Below are 22,230 nucleotides of genomic sequence, written 5' to 3'. Positions count from 1 at the left end.
CCGGGGTTGTGCGGGGCCCTCTAAGGTCACCTTGAAACGTCCAAACGTTGTGCAGGTGACTTCTGACAGCCGCCCGTGTGAAGTGGAAGGATTTTTCGTCAGCGAACGAGCGTAAATATTCTGAAATAGGAGTTTAAATTTAGTGAGTATTAAGACTTCTTCATTGCTTTTTAATACGTTCATGAATCTGCAATACAGTAGTGGCAAGAAAATCACCATTTTTCTCCTCTTATTGCGGAAAGTGTCTGATCGTACATCATTGAAACTTTATATGATCGTCGTTCTCTCATTTTTGCACAAATTTCTCCGGTAGTCGATCTTCATTTGATTTAATTTCAGTGGTAACTGTGTATATCGATAAAAATATGGAGTAACATGTCAAAATTCCATTATAGTTAATTCAATTAGATTAACCCAAGGTTATATCAATCATTGATGTTCAAAATCACGAGTTTTTAAATTAGCTTAGCTACTTGATTCATGAAACGCCAATCTAACTCCACGTTTGAAAATCACAAAAGCATAACGTATTCTGAAAATACGCCAGATTCCCAAAATGAATCTTGTGACGATAAAGAATGTAAAAATGATCACATTAACTGTCAAAAAAATAATCACAGATATAATAACAAAATATCCGTCAGGCTTACGTCGAAGATCAAAATACCTTAAGCGATGAAAACGATCATGGAACTTTATCGAAATATAACAGTCAGTCTGCACTAATTATGAAAGCTTCAAAGCAATTAACCTTGACTGTTGCAAAGGCATATACATATATACCTACTTATATATATATATATATATATAATATTGTCAACTTTATTTTATTTTTTAAATTATCAATACTGACCCGAGTAACCTCTTTTTGAGAAAAATATCCAGCTTATGTCACGTGGGAATGTTTATTTCACATCGTGGTAAATTCTGTGATTAAATATGATTTTTGTTTCCATATTATTGTAGTTCAATATCCATTACTTAGTTTCCATGGATTTTTTTTCTGCATTACGGAGGCTACACCGATGTATGGTTTGATGATTGCGGTGATGAAACGGGTGTGGACGAATTGGATTCGTCAAATAGTTCTCAATAGGCAAATTTCATATGCAGCATGAAATGATCGAAATATCTCAATCACGAGATCTCAATTACCAGATCTCATTTATTAACAGTATTACGGATGCCAATAGGTTGTAAATGTACCATGTGGAAAGCATCCTTGCGTGCTAAGGGAGAGAATAAAATGGATGAATGCAAAAAAAAGGCAGATTATCGCGATACATGTGGTGGAAATCTACCTCTGAAATAACCAATTTGAATCATCTGTTTACTTAGATATTAACATGAGTATGTATTCTCAACAAGGTTGTTACTTCAATAGACTAATTAACAGAGTTATTTTTTTCCCACAGTTGCAGCCAGTTTGCAAAGTATATTTACACATCATGGAGGAAGAGCTGGCAGCACAGAAGTTTATTAAACCCGGTAGCCATAAAGGCAAGGGTATCGCAGTCTTCACTAGTGGTGGAGATTCGCAAGGTATAAAATTCAACGAATAATAAAAATGTCACGAAGTCATTGGAATGATTGGAGTCAGTAGTGCGTCTAGAAACTCGTTCTGCTCAATGAAAAAGTATTGGTCATTATTTTAGTTTTTGACCAAAAAAATTACATCTCACTGACGTAGTTTCATTGTTGACTTGTGAAACCAAGAAATATTCCTATTAATTAGCATAGAAAAATGCTAAACAATCATTAACATGGCCTTGAAATATTGAATTTTTGTAAATTTGTAATTTTTATGGAGAAGGTTGAAGAAATGGTAAAAAAATGTTGAATCATTATTTAAGTCACTATCTTTAAGTGTGATTTGGTGATTTCCATCAGGTAGGCATGTCTCGAACTTTTTGCAGGTATGAATGCGGCAGTGCGTGCCGTAGTACGGATGAGTATTTACTTGGGCTGCAAAGTATTCTTTATCAAGGAAGGCTACCAAGGTATGGTAGATGGAGGAGACAATATTGTTGAAGCAACGTGGTCATCTGTATCCTGCATTATTCACAAGGTGTGCTGTGGTCAAGAGTAAAATACTTGCAAAATAAATATAAATAAATTGGAGTCTTGCCATTTTCGACAAAATTTATGATTTACTTAAACTCATAAAGTTCGGAACATGAGTTAAGGTATTCTCAATTTGTTCCAGGGTGGGACAGTGATTGGATCAGCTCGATGCATGGATTTCAAGGAGCGTGCCGGACGGCGCAAGGCTGCCAAGAATTTGGTAGCTCGTGGAATTACTAACTTGGTTGTCATCGGTGGTGACGGTTCTTTGACGGGAGCTAATTTGTTCAAGGAAGAATGGCCAGAACTCCTGAAAGAGCTCATCGAAGCTGGTACATAGATTTTAGTTTGAATCATTTCAAGCAATCAATGAATTGAATCCCTACCATAAGAGCAGAGAGAAATTAGGAATTTCGTTAACATTACAAAGAGCAACCGCAAAAATTGCCTATTTTCGGGTCTGCGCGAATTTTTTCGAAACAAAGACCAAGTGATATCTTATGAGAGCCTTATACTCAAGAACGCCTGAGTATACGAATGCTTCCGGTGTTATAGGAAAGTAAAGTTGTCAAATTTCCATATGTTCGGTTACACATCCCCATAACTAATAATTTTTTTTTTTAGATTTGGAAGAGTGACCATGCTGTTCCCATGTATTTTTCGACACTGAATCCGAATTTCACATCGCAAACACGCGTAAACCCCATAAATAATTCAGTAAAGTCCAAAACATCCCTTAAAATAGGGTGTTGCTTTACTGAATTATTTTATGAGTATACAGGTATTTTTGACATCAGATTCGGATTCAGCGCGAAAAACAAATGGAAATATCATAGTTGGTTTTGCAAATCTGAAATTTTTTTTTATGGGACTTTAATACCGAATATACTGAAATTTGACAACTTTGTTCCCCCATATTTCCGGAAGCATTCGTTTTAAATTTTTGTCCTAAATATTTGGGTATCATAAGGTATCATTTAGCCCTCGTTTTGTAAAAATTTGTGCAGACCCCAAAATGCGGAAAAAGTGCCCTTTTTTGGAAGCTCTTTTCAAACTATTTCATTGACTCTTCAATTCATTGCTAGGTTTCAGGTTTTCTATTTTAATAGTGTGAGAAAAAATAACAAAATCGTGGCAGATATCCGAGATTTGAAAATGATTTCTAGAATTAGGGCCGCTTTGTGGAAAAAGTTGCAACATTTTATAAACATATGAATTTTATTTGAATTTTCAAAGGTGAAATAACCCCTGAGCAAAGAGACAAATATCAACATCTTCATATCGCTGGTATGGTGGGATCAATCGACAATGATTTTTGCGGGACTGATATGACTATTGGAACGGACTCCGCTTTGCACCGTATTATAGAAAGTATAGATGCTATTGTTAGTACTGCCTATTCTCATCAACGTACGTTTATCATGGAAGTAATGGGTCGTCACTGTGGGTAAGTCCTACCTAGTTGATATGTATTGAAAATTTTATGATTATGAACGAGTTTTGATATTGGTTAGGTACCTGGCTATTGTTGGAGCTCTAGCCTCCGAGGCCGACTATGTATTCTTCCCAGAAAGTCCGCCCCCTGCAGACTGGCCTGAAAAACTTTGTAGAAAGTTGGAACAGGCACGTTATATGAATTTTATCAAAATTTTCTCAACCCACACACTACGAGTGTTTTGTACCACTAACTCAGCCTGATCTAACGAACGTTTGATGTCCTCGTGTTTCAAGTTATTGTTATGTATTTTGAAAAAAATAATCATTGTCTTTCTTGTATAGCTTCAGGAATTTAAGTCTCAATTCGTAATTATATAATCGTTATATATGTTGCGCAAAATTATTCTCCAAAACAGACTTGGGAGAAGATGGAATATAAATACGTACAGAACACGTATCAAATTACATTGGTAAGACGAACTCGTACGTTTGTCCGTATCTAAATATCTATTGCTTCCGCGTGAATATTGTTCAGCTCAACTAATTAAGAATCATAAAAACCCCATGAGATTAGTCTGCTTTAACGTAAGTCAATTCATAGCTAGAATACTTTCATTTCATTACAAATATTTATAGTCTACAAAAACAATACCCTAGAATATTTCACCCTAGAAGTGCATAGTATTAGTCGTAGTAGTTACAATTTACGGTACAGCAAGAAAACCGAATCGCAACCTGCCTGACCTGTATCGCTGTTGACGGTACATTTTGATAAAATTCTGTGGGCAATTCAGCAATTTATGTTCATATTTTGTTTGCTCAATATATTCACATCATAAAAATTGAGAAAACTAATACAAAGTATTAATTTGCCGCAACATATCTGTACCTGTACGCTATATTACCTCATGCGGGATCTGACAATGAAATATTACAGTTACCTAGCTCTGGTGGCAGCCATGGCTTCCGAAGCAGACTTTGTCTTCATGCCAGAATGGCCACCCGAACAAGATTGGCCTAACAAGCTCTGCAAAAAGTTATTGCAGGTGTGATTATAAAATTCTTACATGGTGAATGATTATTTGAAAATTCCGATATTATATATTTTATTACTCTGGTTTCTTTTCTTATTTGTTGTTGATGGACAGGTATTATTTCTGAATATCTAAACAGCCGAAATTGGAGCAAAATACATTGTAAATAAAACTTTCGAGCACCTTGCTATTTCTTTGCTTTCTTTTGATATTGATGCTACCACTGTATATCTTTAGCTCACAACCAAGTTCAATGCATATCGTGTCTTAATATCACAGATAGTTTTGAATAAAACTAAACATCATATTTCGTTCTATAATGTATTGTATGCTCTTTATCTATCTTAAGGTCAGCTCCACCACTTCCATTTAATTTTTCTATTTTCTGTTGCTCTAATAATTGTAAGCTTGTCATTTTTTTTCACACATTTGCTCTTGCTTCTACTATTCCATTGAGCGTTACTGTGTTCCAATGCAATAATTGTTTTGTCTACTTTCAAACATAAAAGTACCGAACACAATCTAATCTATTGAAGTGTTATTAGTCAATAAATTTGACAAGCCTCATTACATCACGTATTAATTTGATCAATTTTTATTCCATTAACATTTGTGCAACTTCAGATTTGAGCTGCTTATTAAAGTTATGCTGCTGCTATTTATACATACTTATGTGTCATATACATTATATACATCGATACGAATTGTATCGACGCCAATGTAACACATTAACGTTCAGCTAATAAAAATAATATGCTATTTGAGTGGAGTCTAGTGACTCTGATATCAGATTTTTGTAGTAAGTACATAAAATAAATTTTATCAAATAACTTCCTTGCTGAATAATTCTACAATGCATCATTAATGATTTGAAATTTGCTTCAATCTTATTCAGGAGCGTCTTACTGGACAGCGTCTAAACATCATCATAGTCGCAGAGGGTGCGGTTGACAGGAATGGGGACCCGATTACTGCTGAGAAAGTGCACAAAGTCGTTGTGGACAAACTCCATCAAGATACACGAATAACTGTTTTAGGACATGTCCAAAGAGGAGGAAATCCGTCAGCTTTTGACAGAGTTTTGGTGCGAATTCTTTTACTTCTAATCGTACTTTCCGAAACTGAAGTTCTAATAATGCATTTTCGGACTTTCAGGGATGTAGGATGGGTGCCGAAGCAGTTATGGCTCTCATGGAGGCAGAAGGGGACACAGAAGCCTGCGTAGTCACTCTGGATGGTAATCAAGCTGTTCGTCTTCCTTTGATGGAATGCGTACGCCGTACTAAGGCAGTGGCTCAGGCAATGGCCGAAAAGAATTGGGAGCTAGCTGTTCAACTACGTGGAAAGTAGGTCTTGCAAATGCTATCTGATGGATTTCGAAAAATTGGGCTGCCTATAAATTACAGAGCAGCCATACTGAGTAAGGGTAGGTGCTCACTGGTGACTTTTGTCATGGTGACAAAAAATTTCTTCGCATGCTTTCTATAGAAACTTGTGACGTTGGGCTCACTACGGTCATGAGACAGTCAAAGCACGTGACATTTTTTGTGATTGTGTCAGTAGTTACCAGTGAGCGCGGACTCTAACTTTTAAAAAGCCAACTTATTTCTGAAGTTGAAAGAAGAGGTTTATATATAACGTTGTTATATTAGTTGCACAATTTTATTTATACACATAATCTAATTTCAGAGGATTTGCTCGGAACTTGGACACCTATAAAATGTTAACCCGGTTGAAGGCCCCGGCTGAACCAGCTTTGGGAAAAGTAAGACTAGATGTTATAACCTATTAAACTAAATTCTCAACGTATATTTAGAACGCGGTTATATAAGGTGATCGAGAGAGAATGCATCGAATTTAAAGGGTAGATTTTTTATGAAAGTTTCTCTGAGAATGAAGCACGTTATTTCCTTGCAGTGGTTACTACGTAGGATTGAGTACATTGATGAAATAAATGATATTTAAATATATTTGTAACGCTGCTTTAGGATAATGACGGCCCCACCTTGACAAAGGTAATTTTATACTTCAACCCTAAGTGATTCACGCACGATCATGCATCGCTTGATAAATTAGAATTCGTTGCGTGATTCGTATCAATCTATAAACATTACCTGTTTTCTTCTATCTCATTTCATAGCAGAACACTATGTGGGGACAAGTAAGTCTTAAATAAATGTGAAGTATTAATCCTAAGCAACTTCGTCTCAGAACTTGCCTCTGGACCAAAAATTTTCAGCAATCATAATTACTCATATATGGTCATTTGTCATCTTGCCTTGCATGTTAAAAATTGTCTTTATCTAGTATTTGAACTTACAATTATTATTAATTTTTGTTTTTTAATTGTTTGTGAAATAGTTTTTCTCAATACACAGAATTTATTTTCTTATTGCACTGCAAGTATAAACTACCCACCAATATTTCACCTCTTTTTCTACTCATTTAATTGTCCCTTCACGGAATTCGACACCTTATTCAAATACTGAATACTAAAAGCATGTTGCATGGTTCGTCAAAGTCTGCATATTTGTAACACAAACATTTATTTACAGGATCATTACACTCTGGCTGTAATGCATGTTGGTTCTCCATCGTGCGGCATGAATGCTGCTGTAAGATCTTTTGTTAGAAACTGCATCTATCGTGGGGATAAGGTATGTGAATATACTTTATTGTATTTGCAATTCCGCAAACGTATCTGGAATAAAAATATTCCAGGTTTATGGAATATGTGATGGTGTCCCGGGATTCATCGCTGGCAAACTTAAATTGTTGGACTGGCCATCTGTCACTGGCTGGGTAGCACAGGGTGGTGCGTATCTAGGTACCAAAAGAGCTCCGCCAAAAGAAGATCAATTACCGCAAATTGCTCAGAGACTTAAGGAATTTGGAATTCAAGCATTGCTGATCATTGGTGGATTTGAGGTATGGTTTTTTTAAATTGCAAGTCTGAATGGTCTGATTATTGTCAAATGTCGGTTGTGAAATTGAATTCAATTAAATGAATTTGATCACTGTTCTCGTTCTCACTTTCTTTTTTGCTTTTCTCAGGGCTACCAAACAGCATTGACATTTTGCGATGCTCGAGATAAATTTGACGAATTTAAGATCCCCATCGCAATGATACCGGCAACCATTAGCAACAACGTACCAGGCACCGAATTTTCGCTTGGTTGTGATACTGCACTTAACGAGATAACAGAGGTATATAGACATAGTATTTAAATATATCAAATCACATCTATGTTTTTTTCTCCTTTTTTATTGCATATGCATTCAATGTCAATTTCCAAACATCGTTTAAGAAACGTGTACGAGTGTAGTCATTTATTCAACTTTCAGATCTGTGACCGTATTCGTCAATCGGCACAAGGCACGAAGCGGCGTGTGTTTATAATTGAAACAATGGGTGGTTATTGTGGATATCTAGCTACGGTAGCTGGTTTGGCAGGTGGTGCTGATGCTGCATACATATTTGAAGAGAAATTTAACATCAAAGATTTAAATCAAGATGTTATTGCTATGGCAGCAAAGATGTCTGAGGGTGTTCAGAGAGGATTGATTCTCAGAAACGAAAGTGCCAATTTAAATTACAACACTGACTTTATGCAGAGGTTATTCAGTGAGGAGGGAAAGGGATTATTCAGTTGCAGATCGAACATCATTGGTTCGTAAAGTCCTAAGAAATCTATAATTTGACGTTATTTCCAAGTTTGCTTTATTCTCATCAGGCTATTATTGACTATACATTCACTTTCTGAACATAGGACATATGCAACAAGGAGGTTCGCCGACTCCCTTTGATCGTAATTTGGGTACTAAGATGGGATCTAAAGCCGTCGAATGGTTTACTGAACAGTTGAAGAAGCACAGTACTGCCGATGGAAAAGTTAATGCAGTTACCCCAGATACAGCAGTGATGCTGGGAATAGTAAGACGTCAATACAGATACACACCGTTTTTAGAATTGAAAGAAGTTACCGATTTCGAGTAAGTAAATTTAAATATTGGGTACTTTGCATAATAATTACGCATCTTCTTAATGATTATTATTTCTTCGTTCACTTATTTAGACATCGTATCCCTACTTATCAATGGTGGATGAAGTTACGCCCATTGTTGAAAGTCTTGGCTAAACACGAGTCAACCTACCAAGAAGAAGGTCTTTATATAACGGTTGAAGAGATGGACTTGACTGTTGACGAACCAATCCTGTAAATCCGCCATTTTCAAAATATATTATGAGGTAAAAATGACTCCAGGAACTTGGCTAGGAGCTGCGTGTGCGCAATTAAAGCTTAGATTAGGTGGTCATAACTAGGTATCCGGTAGTTTATTACCTGTATCATACGTTTGATAATGTTTTCTGGATAATGTCCACAAAAATGACACTAATTATAAAAGACAGCTTGAAATAAGTCCCCAAAATTTGTAATGAACAGTCAATATTCCAAAAAATCAATCGTTATATTTCTTCCTCCATAAACAGTCTATAACGGGGCACGATTTTGATCAACTTGTCGAAAATTAAGTTTTTATCCAACTATCTAGATCGTTGAAGTTGTGCTACATGCTACTAACTCATATTGTATTATTACAACTGTAATTATTTATAGCGTCTAATCACATCATAGCGGTCATTTGAACATTAGAGTAGTTACTTATAACATATTTATCCCTTCCGGTGCATACCTCCGTCACAACCTGTTGATTGCATATTGGGTCAATCTGACTGCAGATAATACTCAGCTTTCAATATCTTAGCAACTATGCACTTCTCGAAATACAAGGTAGAGATACTTTTTGTAATCATTTAATTAAACTTTATGTCTTTGCAGTCAGATTTGCAAAACAAATAATGTAACTATTGGAAAACGTGCCCGATATAGACCTCACCGCTCAGAGCTATTCAAGTGCAAAGAAAAATTTAGGGTCAAAATGACCCGATGTGCAGACAAAAGGTTAAAGTTAATAAGATATATTTTGACGATAAAGCATAGTCATTAGCGTAAAAATAACTTCCAAGCATTATTCTGAATATGAGCTTTTGTTCTTTTCTCAAATGCATTCGGTAACACGCAAAACGGTACATTTGATTTAATTACGTAACATTATCGATGCAATCTCACTAACGAAAAATGACAAAGTTAAATATTGCCTCTTGAAATATATAAAATTTTGTGTGAGTACACATTATCGTTTTTTAACTATCATGACACAGATAGTTAGTATAAATATTTTTAATGGTATCTATATGTGAGGATGATGTAAGGTAGTTAATACTATAATTAAAATCCTACAGAGTAGGGTTGAAAAGTATTTACTTGATACTTTAAGAAAATCATTCGAAATACAAGTTTATTCTCAGGTAAGAATATGATAGGTACAAATACAGTACCTGAACAGCAGAAGGTAAGTTATAAAATAGGAATTGAAACACAAATTCGAATAACGAAAACTACGGAATTTGGTTATTAAATAAATGTTATAAACGCAAGTGTATGAAAAATATATTCAGCCAGAATCAGACTACAGTATTAATATTAATATTGTTATTATTATTACATTACTTCTTCACTACAATTTGCGATAAGAAAATTGGCAATTATTATCAAAACAAAGCAAATGAATTCGGAATGATTATTTCTTTGGCTATATAAATAAATTGATCTACTTTAGATATGAATTGGGATGTGACTCAAACAGAATGTAAAAATAAAAAACTATTCGAAAAAAGACTTTGTAGATCGTAATGGGGTACTATTGTGAATTAAAACTTTCTTGGCTAACTTTGTGGTCTATTATTGTGGTATAGGATTAAAGGTAAGGGGAAAAATTCGCATGGCACTTTTAAGTTGGGGAAGAAATTTTTATCATTCTGTTTAGCATTATTAAAAGCTATCGAAAGCTATTTGGAAAATACACTCGTCTACCTCAATAAATAATTCGTAATCGTAGTTGACTCTACAGATGAAGTTGACTCGAATCGCGTCGATTGCATGTGATGTATGAAAAAAAGTAATTAATAAAAAAAATTTGCTAAAGTTTAAGGCTTACGACCACAAAGAGGTACTTAGAATTAATTCATTTTCATTGCGATAAAAAATGCATAAAATTGGAAGCTAAATTATTACCAAAAATGAGAATGTAAGAGATGATAAGAAGTTTGAGAATGTGAGGGAAAATAATTCAAGAATGAAATCGTGCGTGTATAAAATCGCATAAATTATTTTTCTTTGCCAATTCTATTCATCTATTTACGTCACGTATACCTATGATTTATACAGTAACAAACTATTGATAGAAGATTCTTCGAATAGTTTTGAAGATTTGAAGACTAGAAAGAGGCAAATGAATCTGTTGAACAGTTGTCGTCATTTTGCATTATCCGTTTTCAATGTACCGTTGACAAAATACAAAAGCTAAAATCCATACTCATTGTATCAGAGAAAAATGATGCATTACAACAAAACATATTATAACCAGACAGAAAAAAATTACTAAAATGCAAAAAATAGTTGCTATTGTCAGGATATTAAAAGTTGGCCGGCTAAAGTACCATGATAACTCCTCTAAAAGAAACCAACACAAACTTGCTCCTGGAAATCTGTTGAAGCCAACCAATTTATTTGTATACATAAACAAGTATACGTATTCATTTACACAATGAATATACTATTGATTTGAACATGTATTATACATACAAAAAATGTCAATCATTGTTCAATAATTAATGAGTCAACATAACACTAAGGACGATGAACCTATAGAAAAAACAAAATGGCAATAGAAGATTTATTCATAAAACCTTGAAGTAATTTCTTTTCCATAAGTAAATTAGGCTTTACAATCTTCCACCATAAATTTGAATAATAATCCTATAAGAACATTGAAAAAGTTCGGATAAAATGTGGTAGATATGTGTTTATCAAATACTTGTTATCAATCTCAAAATTTAGCACTCTTTGTTTACTTGGATTCAGGTATTATGTGAGCACAACTTACAAAAGTATATCAAAGTGTTAACAAAAAAAAAAAAAAAAGAACTATTTATAAAGCATATATACACGACAATATAAAGTTTTTAGCTCTGTTACAGAATATATATGCATAAATGTTATTGATATATACCAATGAGATGAAATCATTCATCAATAAGATATATGAAATGATACAAATTTTATTTTGTATCTTTAACGGAGTTTTACCCATCATTATTTAATGCAAATAATCAAAGATTTGTGTTTATACAGACAAAGAAGTATTATTTGTTAATATCTGAACTCAATATTAATTATTTTTTATTAATATATAAACGAAGAAATTTACATTTAGTTTATTTTTTAAGAAAGTATATTTTTGGCTCATCGTTGATCGATAACTATATGTAAATATATACACATATACATATACGTATAATTTTACTATAAAATGATAGTATTATTTCGTCATTCATTTTCGTGTTAAACATTTCTTAAATTATTTTCACGCTTCTACAAATTCTATAACATATGCCATATTATACTGATCTTGTACACAATCATCAATCGATAGTCTATTTTAATTGTGGATAATGTACCCTATTTGATGTAAAATAGAAATATCTGCTTATAATAATATTGCAACATTATTGTTGTCAAATAAACAATGTCTTACCCTGCTTATGCGAAACTTTTAATTTAGACCATTGTGAAAAATTACTTCCGAATGAAACAAGTTGAATACAGAAATACACATTGCAGTACGTTGAATGTATGTATTTGGAAACATGAAACGATATGTTCATACATACGCAGTATCGGTTTAATTATCTGTCCAAAGACAAGATTTTTTTATTTTTGACACCCAGGTTGATTCATCAATACTACTACGGTGTCTTACAGAATCTGAGACAGATTACAGGGTAGTGACAGACCGGGAAAATCCAACATAGTCAGTAAATTTGTATTTCTGTTCCACCGGGAATGATGTACTTTATCGTAACTCTTTCCCAAGATTATTTGAAAACGCCAGGTGCTTCGTAAACTCAGCCGTATTTGCTTTTGGAAATAACTGATGCTTGAATATTGTGTCTTCTCACACTTACACAGAATTTAATGCGACGTTGGTCCTAAACGCCCTCGGACGTTTCGCTTTTTTTCGTATTTCCCCGGCTGTTAGATCTATAATGTTCGGAATGTCTTTTTGAATTAGTTGGAGTACAATTAGTCTGAACACGATGATTCCTATAGATTATCATAAGCAAGCTTTTTACTTCAAATTAGCGAACAAATGCATGTCTAACTCGTTTCAATTTTTTCGGTCGAAATTTACACAATTTCATAAACGCTGAAATTCGTTCGCCCATGCTCTATAACAACGTAATTTTGTGAGGAGAATGGATTGCAAGTAGTCAAGAGTTGCTGAAAGCGTCGGTCAGAAATGGTCATACGAATCGATTTTGAGACAAAAGATTTTTTGGTAAAAAAAAAATAAGGCTAACCCCTTTGGATTTGTAACGATTTGAATGTACCGCGGGTAGAGTCGAAGTAAGGACCAAGGAAAATTTGGCTCACCAACGAATTACGAGTGATACACCGCGGCTGATCCCACCTTTCTTCTGGGAGACGGGACACTCATCTACCAACCGTCCATCAGAACACATCAGGTATGAAAATAAAAAAAATATAGTGGTACAGTGTCCCGTCAGCCGGTTGCAGTTCAAAATTATCAGAAGACAAATCTTCAAAACAACGAATGGGCATGTCGCCATTAATCACCTGCAGCGGAACGACGATAGAAGATTGAAGAGAAGTGATTCGTGATTGGAGAAGAGACGCTTTGCCCGCAACCACCGCCAACCACCTCCAACGACCACCGCTAACCACGTCGGGTTATGAGGTATAACTAATACATATTTACAGTATTAGAACACATGAAAAGTATTGTGTAAGGATTACCACAATTTTTTAATTGACACATTTTACCAAGAAGATGATGGGAAGATTATGAAAAAATTATAGAAATTTTATCGGCGCATTGAGGGCTACTGAATTTGGGTTTGCGCGAAAAATTAATTCAAATAATTTATTGTAAACATGACTAATTTGGATAATTGTAGATAAAATATAATTACAGTTGCCATTGAATATTACAAAAATGTTATATTCACCGTGCACAAATCCTCATCCTCCTCGTCCACCTCGTTCTCCTCGTGTTTCTCGTCCTCCTCCTCCTGGTCCTCCACCTCGTCCACCTCCGTCACCACCAACCACGTCCAACGACCACCGCTAACCACCTCGGGTTATACCTCAAATACTAATGAATATTTTCAGTCTTAGACCACGTCAAAAATATCGTGTATGGATCAACGTAATGTTTCATTGATACATTTTACCAAGGACATGATTGATCAGCGCATTGACAGCTACTGAAGCTGGCCTTGGTTTTTTGGCTGTAACTTTTGATGCGTTGATCGCAGTGTCTTGGGACTGTGCCCAATCGATTTCTCTCGCAAAATTACGTCGGAATAGTGCCAGAAAGAATTTATTCCAGCACTTTTCAAAATCGTCAAGATTTTCGCCAAAAATGCAAAGGGGTTAGCCTTACTTTTTTTCCATTTTTGGAGCCGAAAATTTTTGGTCTCAGATTCGATTTAAATGACCCTTTCCTGACTAATTGGACCCCCAGGAACTCAGAAAACGCAGCGAAAAGAGCGTGGGATCAACAGGAGAGTAATTGCGAAGGAAAAAGCACCTGCTGAAAAATGTCGAAAACGCAGGTTCTCGTTTTTTGGCTGTAACTTTTGATGCGTTGATCGCAGCGTTTGGGACTGCGCCCAATCGATTTCTCTCGCAAAATTACGTCGGAATAGTGCCAGAAAGAATTTATTCCAGGACTTCTAAAAATCGTCAAGATTTTTGCCAAAAATGTAAAGGGGTTAGCCTTACTTTTTTTCCATTTTTGGAGCCAAAATTTTTGGTCTCAGATTCGATTTAAATGACCCTTTCCTGACTAATTGGACCCCCAGGAACCCAGAAAACGCAGCGAAAAAAGCGTGGGATCAACAAGAAAGAAGTTACGAAGGAAAAAGCACCTGCTGAAAAATGTCGAAAACACAGGGTCTGGTTTTTTTTGCTGTCACTTTTGATCCGCTGCTTGCAACGTATCGGGACTGCGCTTAATCGATTTGTCTCGCGAAATTGCGTCCGAATAGTGCCAAAAAAAATTTATTCCAGCACTTTTCAAATATTAATCCTCACGTAATATTTTTGATGTGTTCTTATACTGAAAATATTTATTGCTATTCCAGGTACAACCCGAGGTGGTTATCGGTGGTTGTTCGAGGTGGTTGGCGATTATTGGAGGTGGTCGGAGGTGGACGAGGAGGAAGACGAACTGAACTGAGTCTCAAAGCCCTGTTGACATAAAAGCAGCTATTCGATAGAAATTATAGTTTATAGTTTACACAGCCCATTGCATGAAATTTCATTATAAATACATATGTTTCAATGTATTTAGGAATAATTTATCAAATATACAGAGGTCATGTGCAAATAATAAATGAATTGATTCGACCTCAGTTTGATGTATTCAGTAGAGCTTTGACAATAAATTTAAGCTTTGTTACTTCTTTTATTTTATTATGGATAATCAAAAACATTTCCGACTATTCGTGCTGTGGAAGCATGGGGATTAAACCAAATGCAGCAAAAGATTAGAAACAGTGTATGTAAAGTACGGGTATTTTTCTAATAATGCAAATAGAATAGAACACCACGCCTTGCGAATTATCTTTCCAGACAGAGATGAATGATGAATTTTAAGGACTGCATTATCGTTGTTGAATACTCTATGCCTCATGGGAAAAGAGAATCTGTAACGATAAAATTATGCACCGGATCATCGTCGACTTTAACATTTGAAATGTCCTACCATTTTCGAATACCTCCTACCTCCCCCTGCCACCTCCCACCATCAATGGCCACTTTCGACCATCCCCTATCACCTTCTGCCAGCGCCGACCACCTCCTACCATTTCCGAACACCTCCAACCATCCTATTTACCTATATTACTAGATTAGCTATGATATGAAAAGAGAAGAATTATTCATTTCGAAATGGGATTCTATTCGACGCGCGCTCGATGTATTCCATAACATTAGTATTCATAATTATTCCAACAACTTTTCATTTGATCTCTCGATCTTGAATTTTCATAGGCATAGAATCGAAACGTTGTTTTAGCTGGTCGTAAGTGAAGTATCTGCGTTGGGTAGAGGAGCAGAATTGTTTTTCAAAAAGTATTCGGATGGAAAAAAATTCAGAGTAACTGTAATACATCACGAATGCGCCAATTTTAATTAAGATGAAATGGATGCTTCGTATATGAGACGGTATTTAACGCTGCGCAGTGATTTAAAGACCTAGAAAGGCGATAGGGAGAGAAAGAACGACGCTTCTTAACACTTCGAGTGTATTTTAACACACATTTGAAAGATACGAGCGAAATTTTTCATCATCCAACTGTCGCAGAACGGCAGCGTTATTAGCCGAGCCGTTCACTGAAGAATATATCTGCAGTCAACGGCTGACCATCGAAGGGACTGGTCGCTTGAGTCTGGAATCGGCAGGAGAGATGAAGTGTGTATTTCTTGTATGAAACGTGAAAACTAAAAGCATTATACATCATATCATATCATCATACATCGTACACCATACATCATACATCGTACATCATACATCATACATCATCATACATAGTATTAAAGGTCGGAACCAAAGTTCGGATGTCGGATGTTCAGAAAGTGACGTCACCAATTCAAAATCAGCTAGCCGAATTCCTCAGTCTGGAAACAACCGCGCAGTAGAGCGGACGGATGAGAGTCGCGCTCCGCAAATTTCGAGTACCGGGTTCTCAACCTCCCGGATCCCGCGCTTCGGGTCCGCTACGTATTTCGAGTACCGGGTTCTCAACCTCCCGGATCCCGCGCTTCGGGTCCGCTACGCGGTGAAACTCGACTTCCAGGATAAGCGCTCCGTGGTTCCTGGTTCATGTTTACAATAAATTATTTCAATTCGTTTTTCGCGCAACCCCAAATTCGGTAGCTGTCAGTCCGCTAATAAAATTTCTCGACTTCCAGGATAAGCGCTCCGTGGTTCCTGGTTCATGTTTACAATAAATTATTTCAATTCGTTTTTCGCGCAACCCCAAATTCGGTAGCTGTCAGTCCGCTAATAAAATTTCTCGACTTCCAGGATAAGCGCTCCGTGGTTCCTGCCTCATGTTTACAATAAATTATTTCAATTCGTTTTTCGCGCAACCCCAAATTCGGTAGCTGTCAGTCCGCTAATAAAATTTCTCGACTTCCAGGATAAGCGCTCCGTGGTTCCTGCTTCATGTTTACAATAAATTATTTCAATTCGTTTTTCGCGCAACCCCAAATTCGGTAGCTGTCAGTCCGCTAATAAAATTTCTCGACTTCCAGGATAAGCGCTCCGTGGTTCCTGCTTCATGTTTACAATAAATTATTTCAATTCGTTTTTCGCGCAACCCCAAATTCGGTAGCTGTCAGTCCGCTAATAAAATTTCTCGACTTCCAGGATAAGCGCTCCGTGGTTCCTGGTTCATGTTTACAATAAATTATTTCAATTCGTTTTTCGCGCAACCCCAAATTCGGTAGCTGTCAGTCCGCTAATAAAATTTCTCGACTTCCAGGATAAGCGCTCCGTGGTTCCTGGTTCATGTTTACAATAAATTATTTCAATTCGTTTTTCGCGCAACCCCAAATTCGGTAGCTGTCAGTCCGCTAATAAAATTTCTCGACTTCCAGGATAAGCGCTACGTGGTTCCTGCCTCATGTTTACAATAAATTATTTCAATTCGTTTTTCGCGCAACCCCAAATTCGGTAGCTGTCAGTCCGCTAATAAAATTTCTCGACTTCCAGGATAAGCGCTCCGTAGTTCCTGCTTCATGTTTACAATAAATTATTTCAATTCGTTTTTCGCGCAACCCCAAATTCGGTAGCTGTCAGTCCGCTAATAAAATTTCTCGACTTCCAGGATAAGCGCTCCGTGGTTCCTGGTTCATGTTTACAATAAATTATTTCAATTCGTTTTTCGCGCAACCCCAAATTCGGTAGCTGTCAGTCCGCTAATAAAATTTCTCGACTTCCAGGATAAGCGCTCCGTGGTTCCTGCTTCATGTTTACAATAAATTATTTCAATTCGTTTTTCGCGCAACCCCAAATTCGGTAGCTGTCAGTCCGCTAATAAAATTTCTCGACTTCCAGGATAAGCGCTCCGTGGTTCCTGCTTCATGTTTACAATAAATTATTTCAATTCGTTTTTCGCGCAACCCCAAATTCGGTAGCTGTCAGTCCGCTAATAAAATTTCTCGACTTCCAGGATAAGCGCTCCGTGGTTCCTGGTTCATGTTTACAATAAATTATTTCAATTCGTTTTTCGCGCAACCCCAAATTCCGTAGCTGTCAGTCCGCTAATAAAATTTCTCGACTTCCAGGATAAGCGCTCCGTGGTTCCTGGTTCATGTTTACAATAAATTATTTCAATTCGTTTTTCGCGCAACCCCAAATTCGGTAGCTGTCAGTGCGCTAATAAAATTTCTATAACTTTACAATCTTCTCATAATCTTTTTGGTAAAATATGTCGATAAAAAAATTATATCAAACCTTACACATTATTTTTGATTTGTTCTCACGCTGAAAATATTTATTAGTATTCGAGGTATAACTCGAGGTGGTTGGCGGTGGTCGTTGGGGTGGTTAGGGGTGGTTGCGGGTAATCGAGGTGATTCAGGAAGGCGGACGAGGATTTGTGCTCGGTGAGTAAGACACTTTTATAATATTTCATGGCAATTGTAATTATATTTTATCTAAAATATTTCAAACTAGTCATGTTTACATTAAATTATTTCAATTCATTTTTCGCGCAAGTACATATTCAGTAGCTATGAATAAGCTTATACAATTTATTATGTTATTAATTAATTAATTAATCAATTACTCAATTATATTAATCCTTACACAATATTTTCGATGTTTTCTTATACTGAAAATATTTATTACTATTCAAGGTATAACCTGAGGTGGTTATCGGTGGTTGTTGGGGGTGATCGGCGGTGGAAGAAAGACAAGGAGATGAAGGTGGACGAGGATTTGTGCTCGGTGAGTAAAACACTTTTATAATATTTCATGGCAATTGTAATTATATTTCATCTGAAATATTACAAACTTGTCACGTTTACAATAAATTATTTCAATTCATTTTTCGTGCAAGCACGTATTCAGTAGCTATGAATAATCTTATACAATTTACTATATTGTTAATTAATTAATTAATATTCTTATAATATTTGACGGCAATTGTAATTATATTTCATCTGAAATATTACAAACTTGTCACGTTTACAATAAATTATTTCAATTCATTTTTCGTGCAAGCACATATTCAGTAGCTATGAATAATCTTGTACAATTTATTATATTATTAATTAATTGATTAATTACATAATTCCTTACACAATATTTTTGATGTGTTCCTATACTAAAAATATTCATCACTATTCCAGGTATTACCCGAGGTGGTCGGAGGTGGACGAGGAGGAGGAAGAGCTGAACGAGGAGGAGGACCAGGTGGACGAGGAGGAGGACGAGGTGGACGAGGAGGAGGCGGGGTGGGTCGTGGGAGCGGACCTCTCCTCTCCTCAGAGGAGGGGAGGGGGAGGGGCAGGGAAGGGGGAGAGGCGGGCGGGGAGGGGGAAGGGAAGGGAAGGGGAGGTGGGTGGAGGGTGGGAAGGAGGGAGGGAGGGAGGGAGGGAGGAGGGCGGGCGGGCGGGGGCGGGGGGGGGGGGGGGAGGGAGGGCGGCGGGGGGGGGGCGGTGTACTGCTGTATTAACTCTAACGGGCTCGCATTGACATCCGTCCTCTACTCTCTCCCTCCCTCCCCCCCCCCCCCCCCCCCCCCCGCCGCCCTCCCTCCCCCCCCCCCCCCCGCCCCCGCCCGCCCGCCCTCCTCCCTCCCTCCCTCCCTCCCTCCTTCCCACCCTCCACCCACCTCCCCTTCCCTTCCCTTCCCCCTCCCCGCCCGCCTCTCCCCCTTCCCTGCCCCTCCCCCTCCCCTCCTCTGAGGAGAGGAGAGGTCCGCTCCCACGACCCACCCCGCCTCCTCCTCGTCCACCTCGTCCTCCTCCTCGTCCACCTGGTCCTCCTCCTCGTTCAGCTCTTCCTCCTCCTCGTCCACCTCCGACCACCTCGGGTAATACCTGGAATAGTGATGAATATTTTTAGTATAGGAACACATCAAAAATATTGTGTAAGGAATTATGTAATTAATCAATTAATTAATAATATAATAAATTGTACAAGATTATTCATAGCTACTGAATATGTGCTTGCACGAAAAATGAATTGAAATAATTTATTGTAAACGTGACAAGTTTGTAATATTTCAGATGAAATATAATTACAATTGCCGTCAAATATTATAAGAATATTAATTAATTAATTAACAATATAGTAAATTGTATAAGATTATTCATAGCTACTGAATACGTGCTTGCACGAAAAATGAATTGAAATAATTTATTGTAAACGTGACAAGTTTGTAATATTTCAGATGAAATATAATTACAATTGCCATGAAATATTATAAAAGTGTTTTACTCACCGAGCACAAATCCTCGTCCACCTTCATCTCCTTGTCTTTCTTCCACCGCCGATCACCCCCAACAACCACCGATAACCACCTCAGGTTATACCTTGAATAGTAATAAATATTTTCAGTATAAGAAAACATCGAAAATATTGTGTAAGGATTAATATAATTGAGTAATTGATTAATTAATTAATTAATAACATAATAAATTGTATAAGCTTATTCATAGCTACTGAATATGTACTTGCGCGAAAAATGAATTGAAATAATTTAATGTAAACATGACTAGTTTGAAATATTTTAGATAAAATATAATTACAATTGCCATGAAATATTATAAAAGTGTCTTACTCACCGAGCACAAATCCTCGTCCGCCTTCCTGAATCACCTCGATTACCCGCAACCACCCCTAACCACCCCAACGACCACCGCCAACCACCTCGAGTTATACCTCGAATACTAATAAATATTTTCAGCGTGAGAACAAATCAAAAATAATGTGTAAGGTTTGATATAATTTTTTTATCGACATATTTTACCAAAAAGATTATGAGAAGATTGTAAAGTTATAGAAATTTTATTAGCGCACTGACAGCTACCGAATTTGGGGTTGCGCGAAAAACGAATTGAAATAATTTATTGTAAACATGAAGCAGGAACTACGGAGCGCTTATCCTGGAAGTCGAGAAATTTTATTAGCGGACTGACAGCTACCGAATTTGGGGTTGCGCGAAAAACGAATTGAAATAATTTATTGTAAACATGAAGCAGGAACTACGGAGCGCTTATCCTGGAAGTCGAGAAATTTTATTAGCGGACTGACAGCTACCGAATTTGGGGTTGCGCGAAAAACGAATTGAAATAATTTATTGTAAACATGAGGCAGGAACCACGTAGCGCTTATCCTGGAAGTCGAGAAATTTTATTAGCGGACTGACAGCTACCGAATTTGGGGTTGCGCGAAAAACGAATTGAAATAATTTATTGTAAACATGAACCAGGAACCACGGAGCGCTTATCCTGGAAGTCGAGAAATTTTATTAGCGGACTGACAGCTACCGAATTTGGGGTTGCGCGAAAAACGAATTGAAATAATTTATTGTAAACATGAACCAGGAACCACGGAGCGCTTATCCTGGAAGTCGAGAAATTTTATTAGCGGACTGACAGCTACCGAATTTGGGGTTGCGCGAAAAACGAATTGAAATAATTTATTGTAAACATGAAGCAGGAACCACGGAGCGCTTATCCTGGAAGTCGAGAAATTTTATTAGCGGACTGACAGCTACCGAATTTGGGGTTGCGCGAAAAACGAATTGAAATAATTTATTGTAAACATGAAGCAGGAACCACGGAGCGCTTATCCTGGAAGTCGAGAAATTTTATTAGCGGACTGACAGCTACCGAATTTGGGGTTGCGCGAAAAACGAATTGAAATAATTTATTGTAAACATGAGGCAGGAACCACGGAGCGCTTATCCTGGAAGTCGAGAAATTTTATTAGCGGACTGACAGCTACCGAATTTGGGGTTGCGCGAAAAACGAATTGAAATAATTTATTGTAAACATGAACCAGGAACCACGGAGCGCTTATCCTGGAAGTCGAGAAATTTTATTAGCGGACTGACAGCTACCGAATTTGGGGTTGCGCGAAAAACGAATTGAAATAATTTATTGTAAACATGAACCAGGAACCACGGAGCGCTTATCCTGGAAGTCGAGTTTCACCGCGTAGCGGACCCGAAGCGCGGGATCCGGGAGGTTGAGAACCCGGTACTCGAAATACGTAGCGGACCCGAAGCGCGGGATCCGGGAGGTTGAGAACCCGGTACTCGAAATTTGCGGAGCGCGACTCTCATCCGTCCGCTCTACTGCGCGGTTGTTTCCAGACTGAGGAATTCGGCTAGCTGATTTTGAATTGGTGACGTCACTTTCTGAACATCCGACATCCGAACTTTGGTTCCGACCTTTAATACTATGTATGATGATGTATGATGTATGATGTACGATGTATGATGTATGGTGTACGATGTATG

The 22,230-nt window shown here is 37.1% G+C and overlaps 1 protein-coding gene across 6 annotated transcripts; it reads left to right on the top strand.

The window, feature by feature from the left end:
* LOC124298684 (ATP-dependent 6-phosphofructokinase) lies at positions 1 to 12,198 on the top strand. 6 transcript variants are annotated; one of them, XM_046751030.1, is made up of 17 exons: positions 1 to 142; positions 1,416 to 1,542; positions 1,917 to 2,068; positions 2,207 to 2,396; positions 3,301 to 3,511; positions 4,439 to 4,547; positions 5,431 to 5,619; positions 5,691 to 5,881; positions 6,225 to 6,300; positions 6,524 to 6,550; positions 6,679 to 6,696; positions 7,091 to 7,192; positions 7,257 to 7,463; positions 7,590 to 7,742; positions 7,881 to 8,205; positions 8,306 to 8,528; positions 8,612 to 12,198. In XM_046751030.1, exons 2-17 carry the CDS (start codon positions 1,449 to 1,451, stop codon positions 8,754 to 8,756), a joined length of 2,412 nt encoding a protein of 803 aa, XP_046606986.1. In that variant the 5' UTR covers positions 1 to 142; positions 1,416 to 1,448; the 3' UTR covers positions 8,757 to 12,198. The 6 variants fall into 6 exon arrangements, with proteins under 6 accessions (XP_046606986.1, XP_046606985.1, XP_046606984.1 ...); XM_046751029.1 differs by having other exon boundaries at positions 6,676 to 6,696; XM_046751028.1 differs by lacking the exon at positions 4,439 to 4,547 and adding an exon at positions 3,579 to 3,687 and having other exon boundaries at positions 6,676 to 6,696.
* Positions 12,199 to 22,230: the final 10,032 nt, after the last annotated feature.

This window comes from Neodiprion virginianus, chromosome 2 (assembly GCF_021901495.1).
Source record: "Neodiprion virginianus isolate iyNeoVirg1 chromosome 2, iyNeoVirg1.1, whole genome shotgun sequence".
NCBI classification, from domain to species: Eukaryota; Metazoa; Arthropoda; class Insecta; order Hymenoptera; family Diprionidae; genus Neodiprion; species Neodiprion virginianus.
The sequence above is the reverse complement of the archived record's forward strand: the minus strand, read 5'-3'. Positions and strand labels throughout refer to the sequence as shown.

Coding starts and splice junctions, on each gene's coding strand:
- LOC124298684 (XM_046751029.1), top strand. CDS start 1,449: ATGGAGGAAGAGCTGGCAGCACAGAAGTTTATTAAACCCGGTAGCCAT. Junction 1,543..1,916: donor TAGTGGTGGAGATTCGCAAG/GTATAAAATTCA, acceptor AACTTTTTGCAG/GTATGAATGCGGCAGTGCGT. Junction 7,743..7,880: donor CACTTAACGAGATAACAGAG/GTATATAGACAT, acceptor TTCAACTTTCAG/ATCTGTGACCGTATTCGTCA.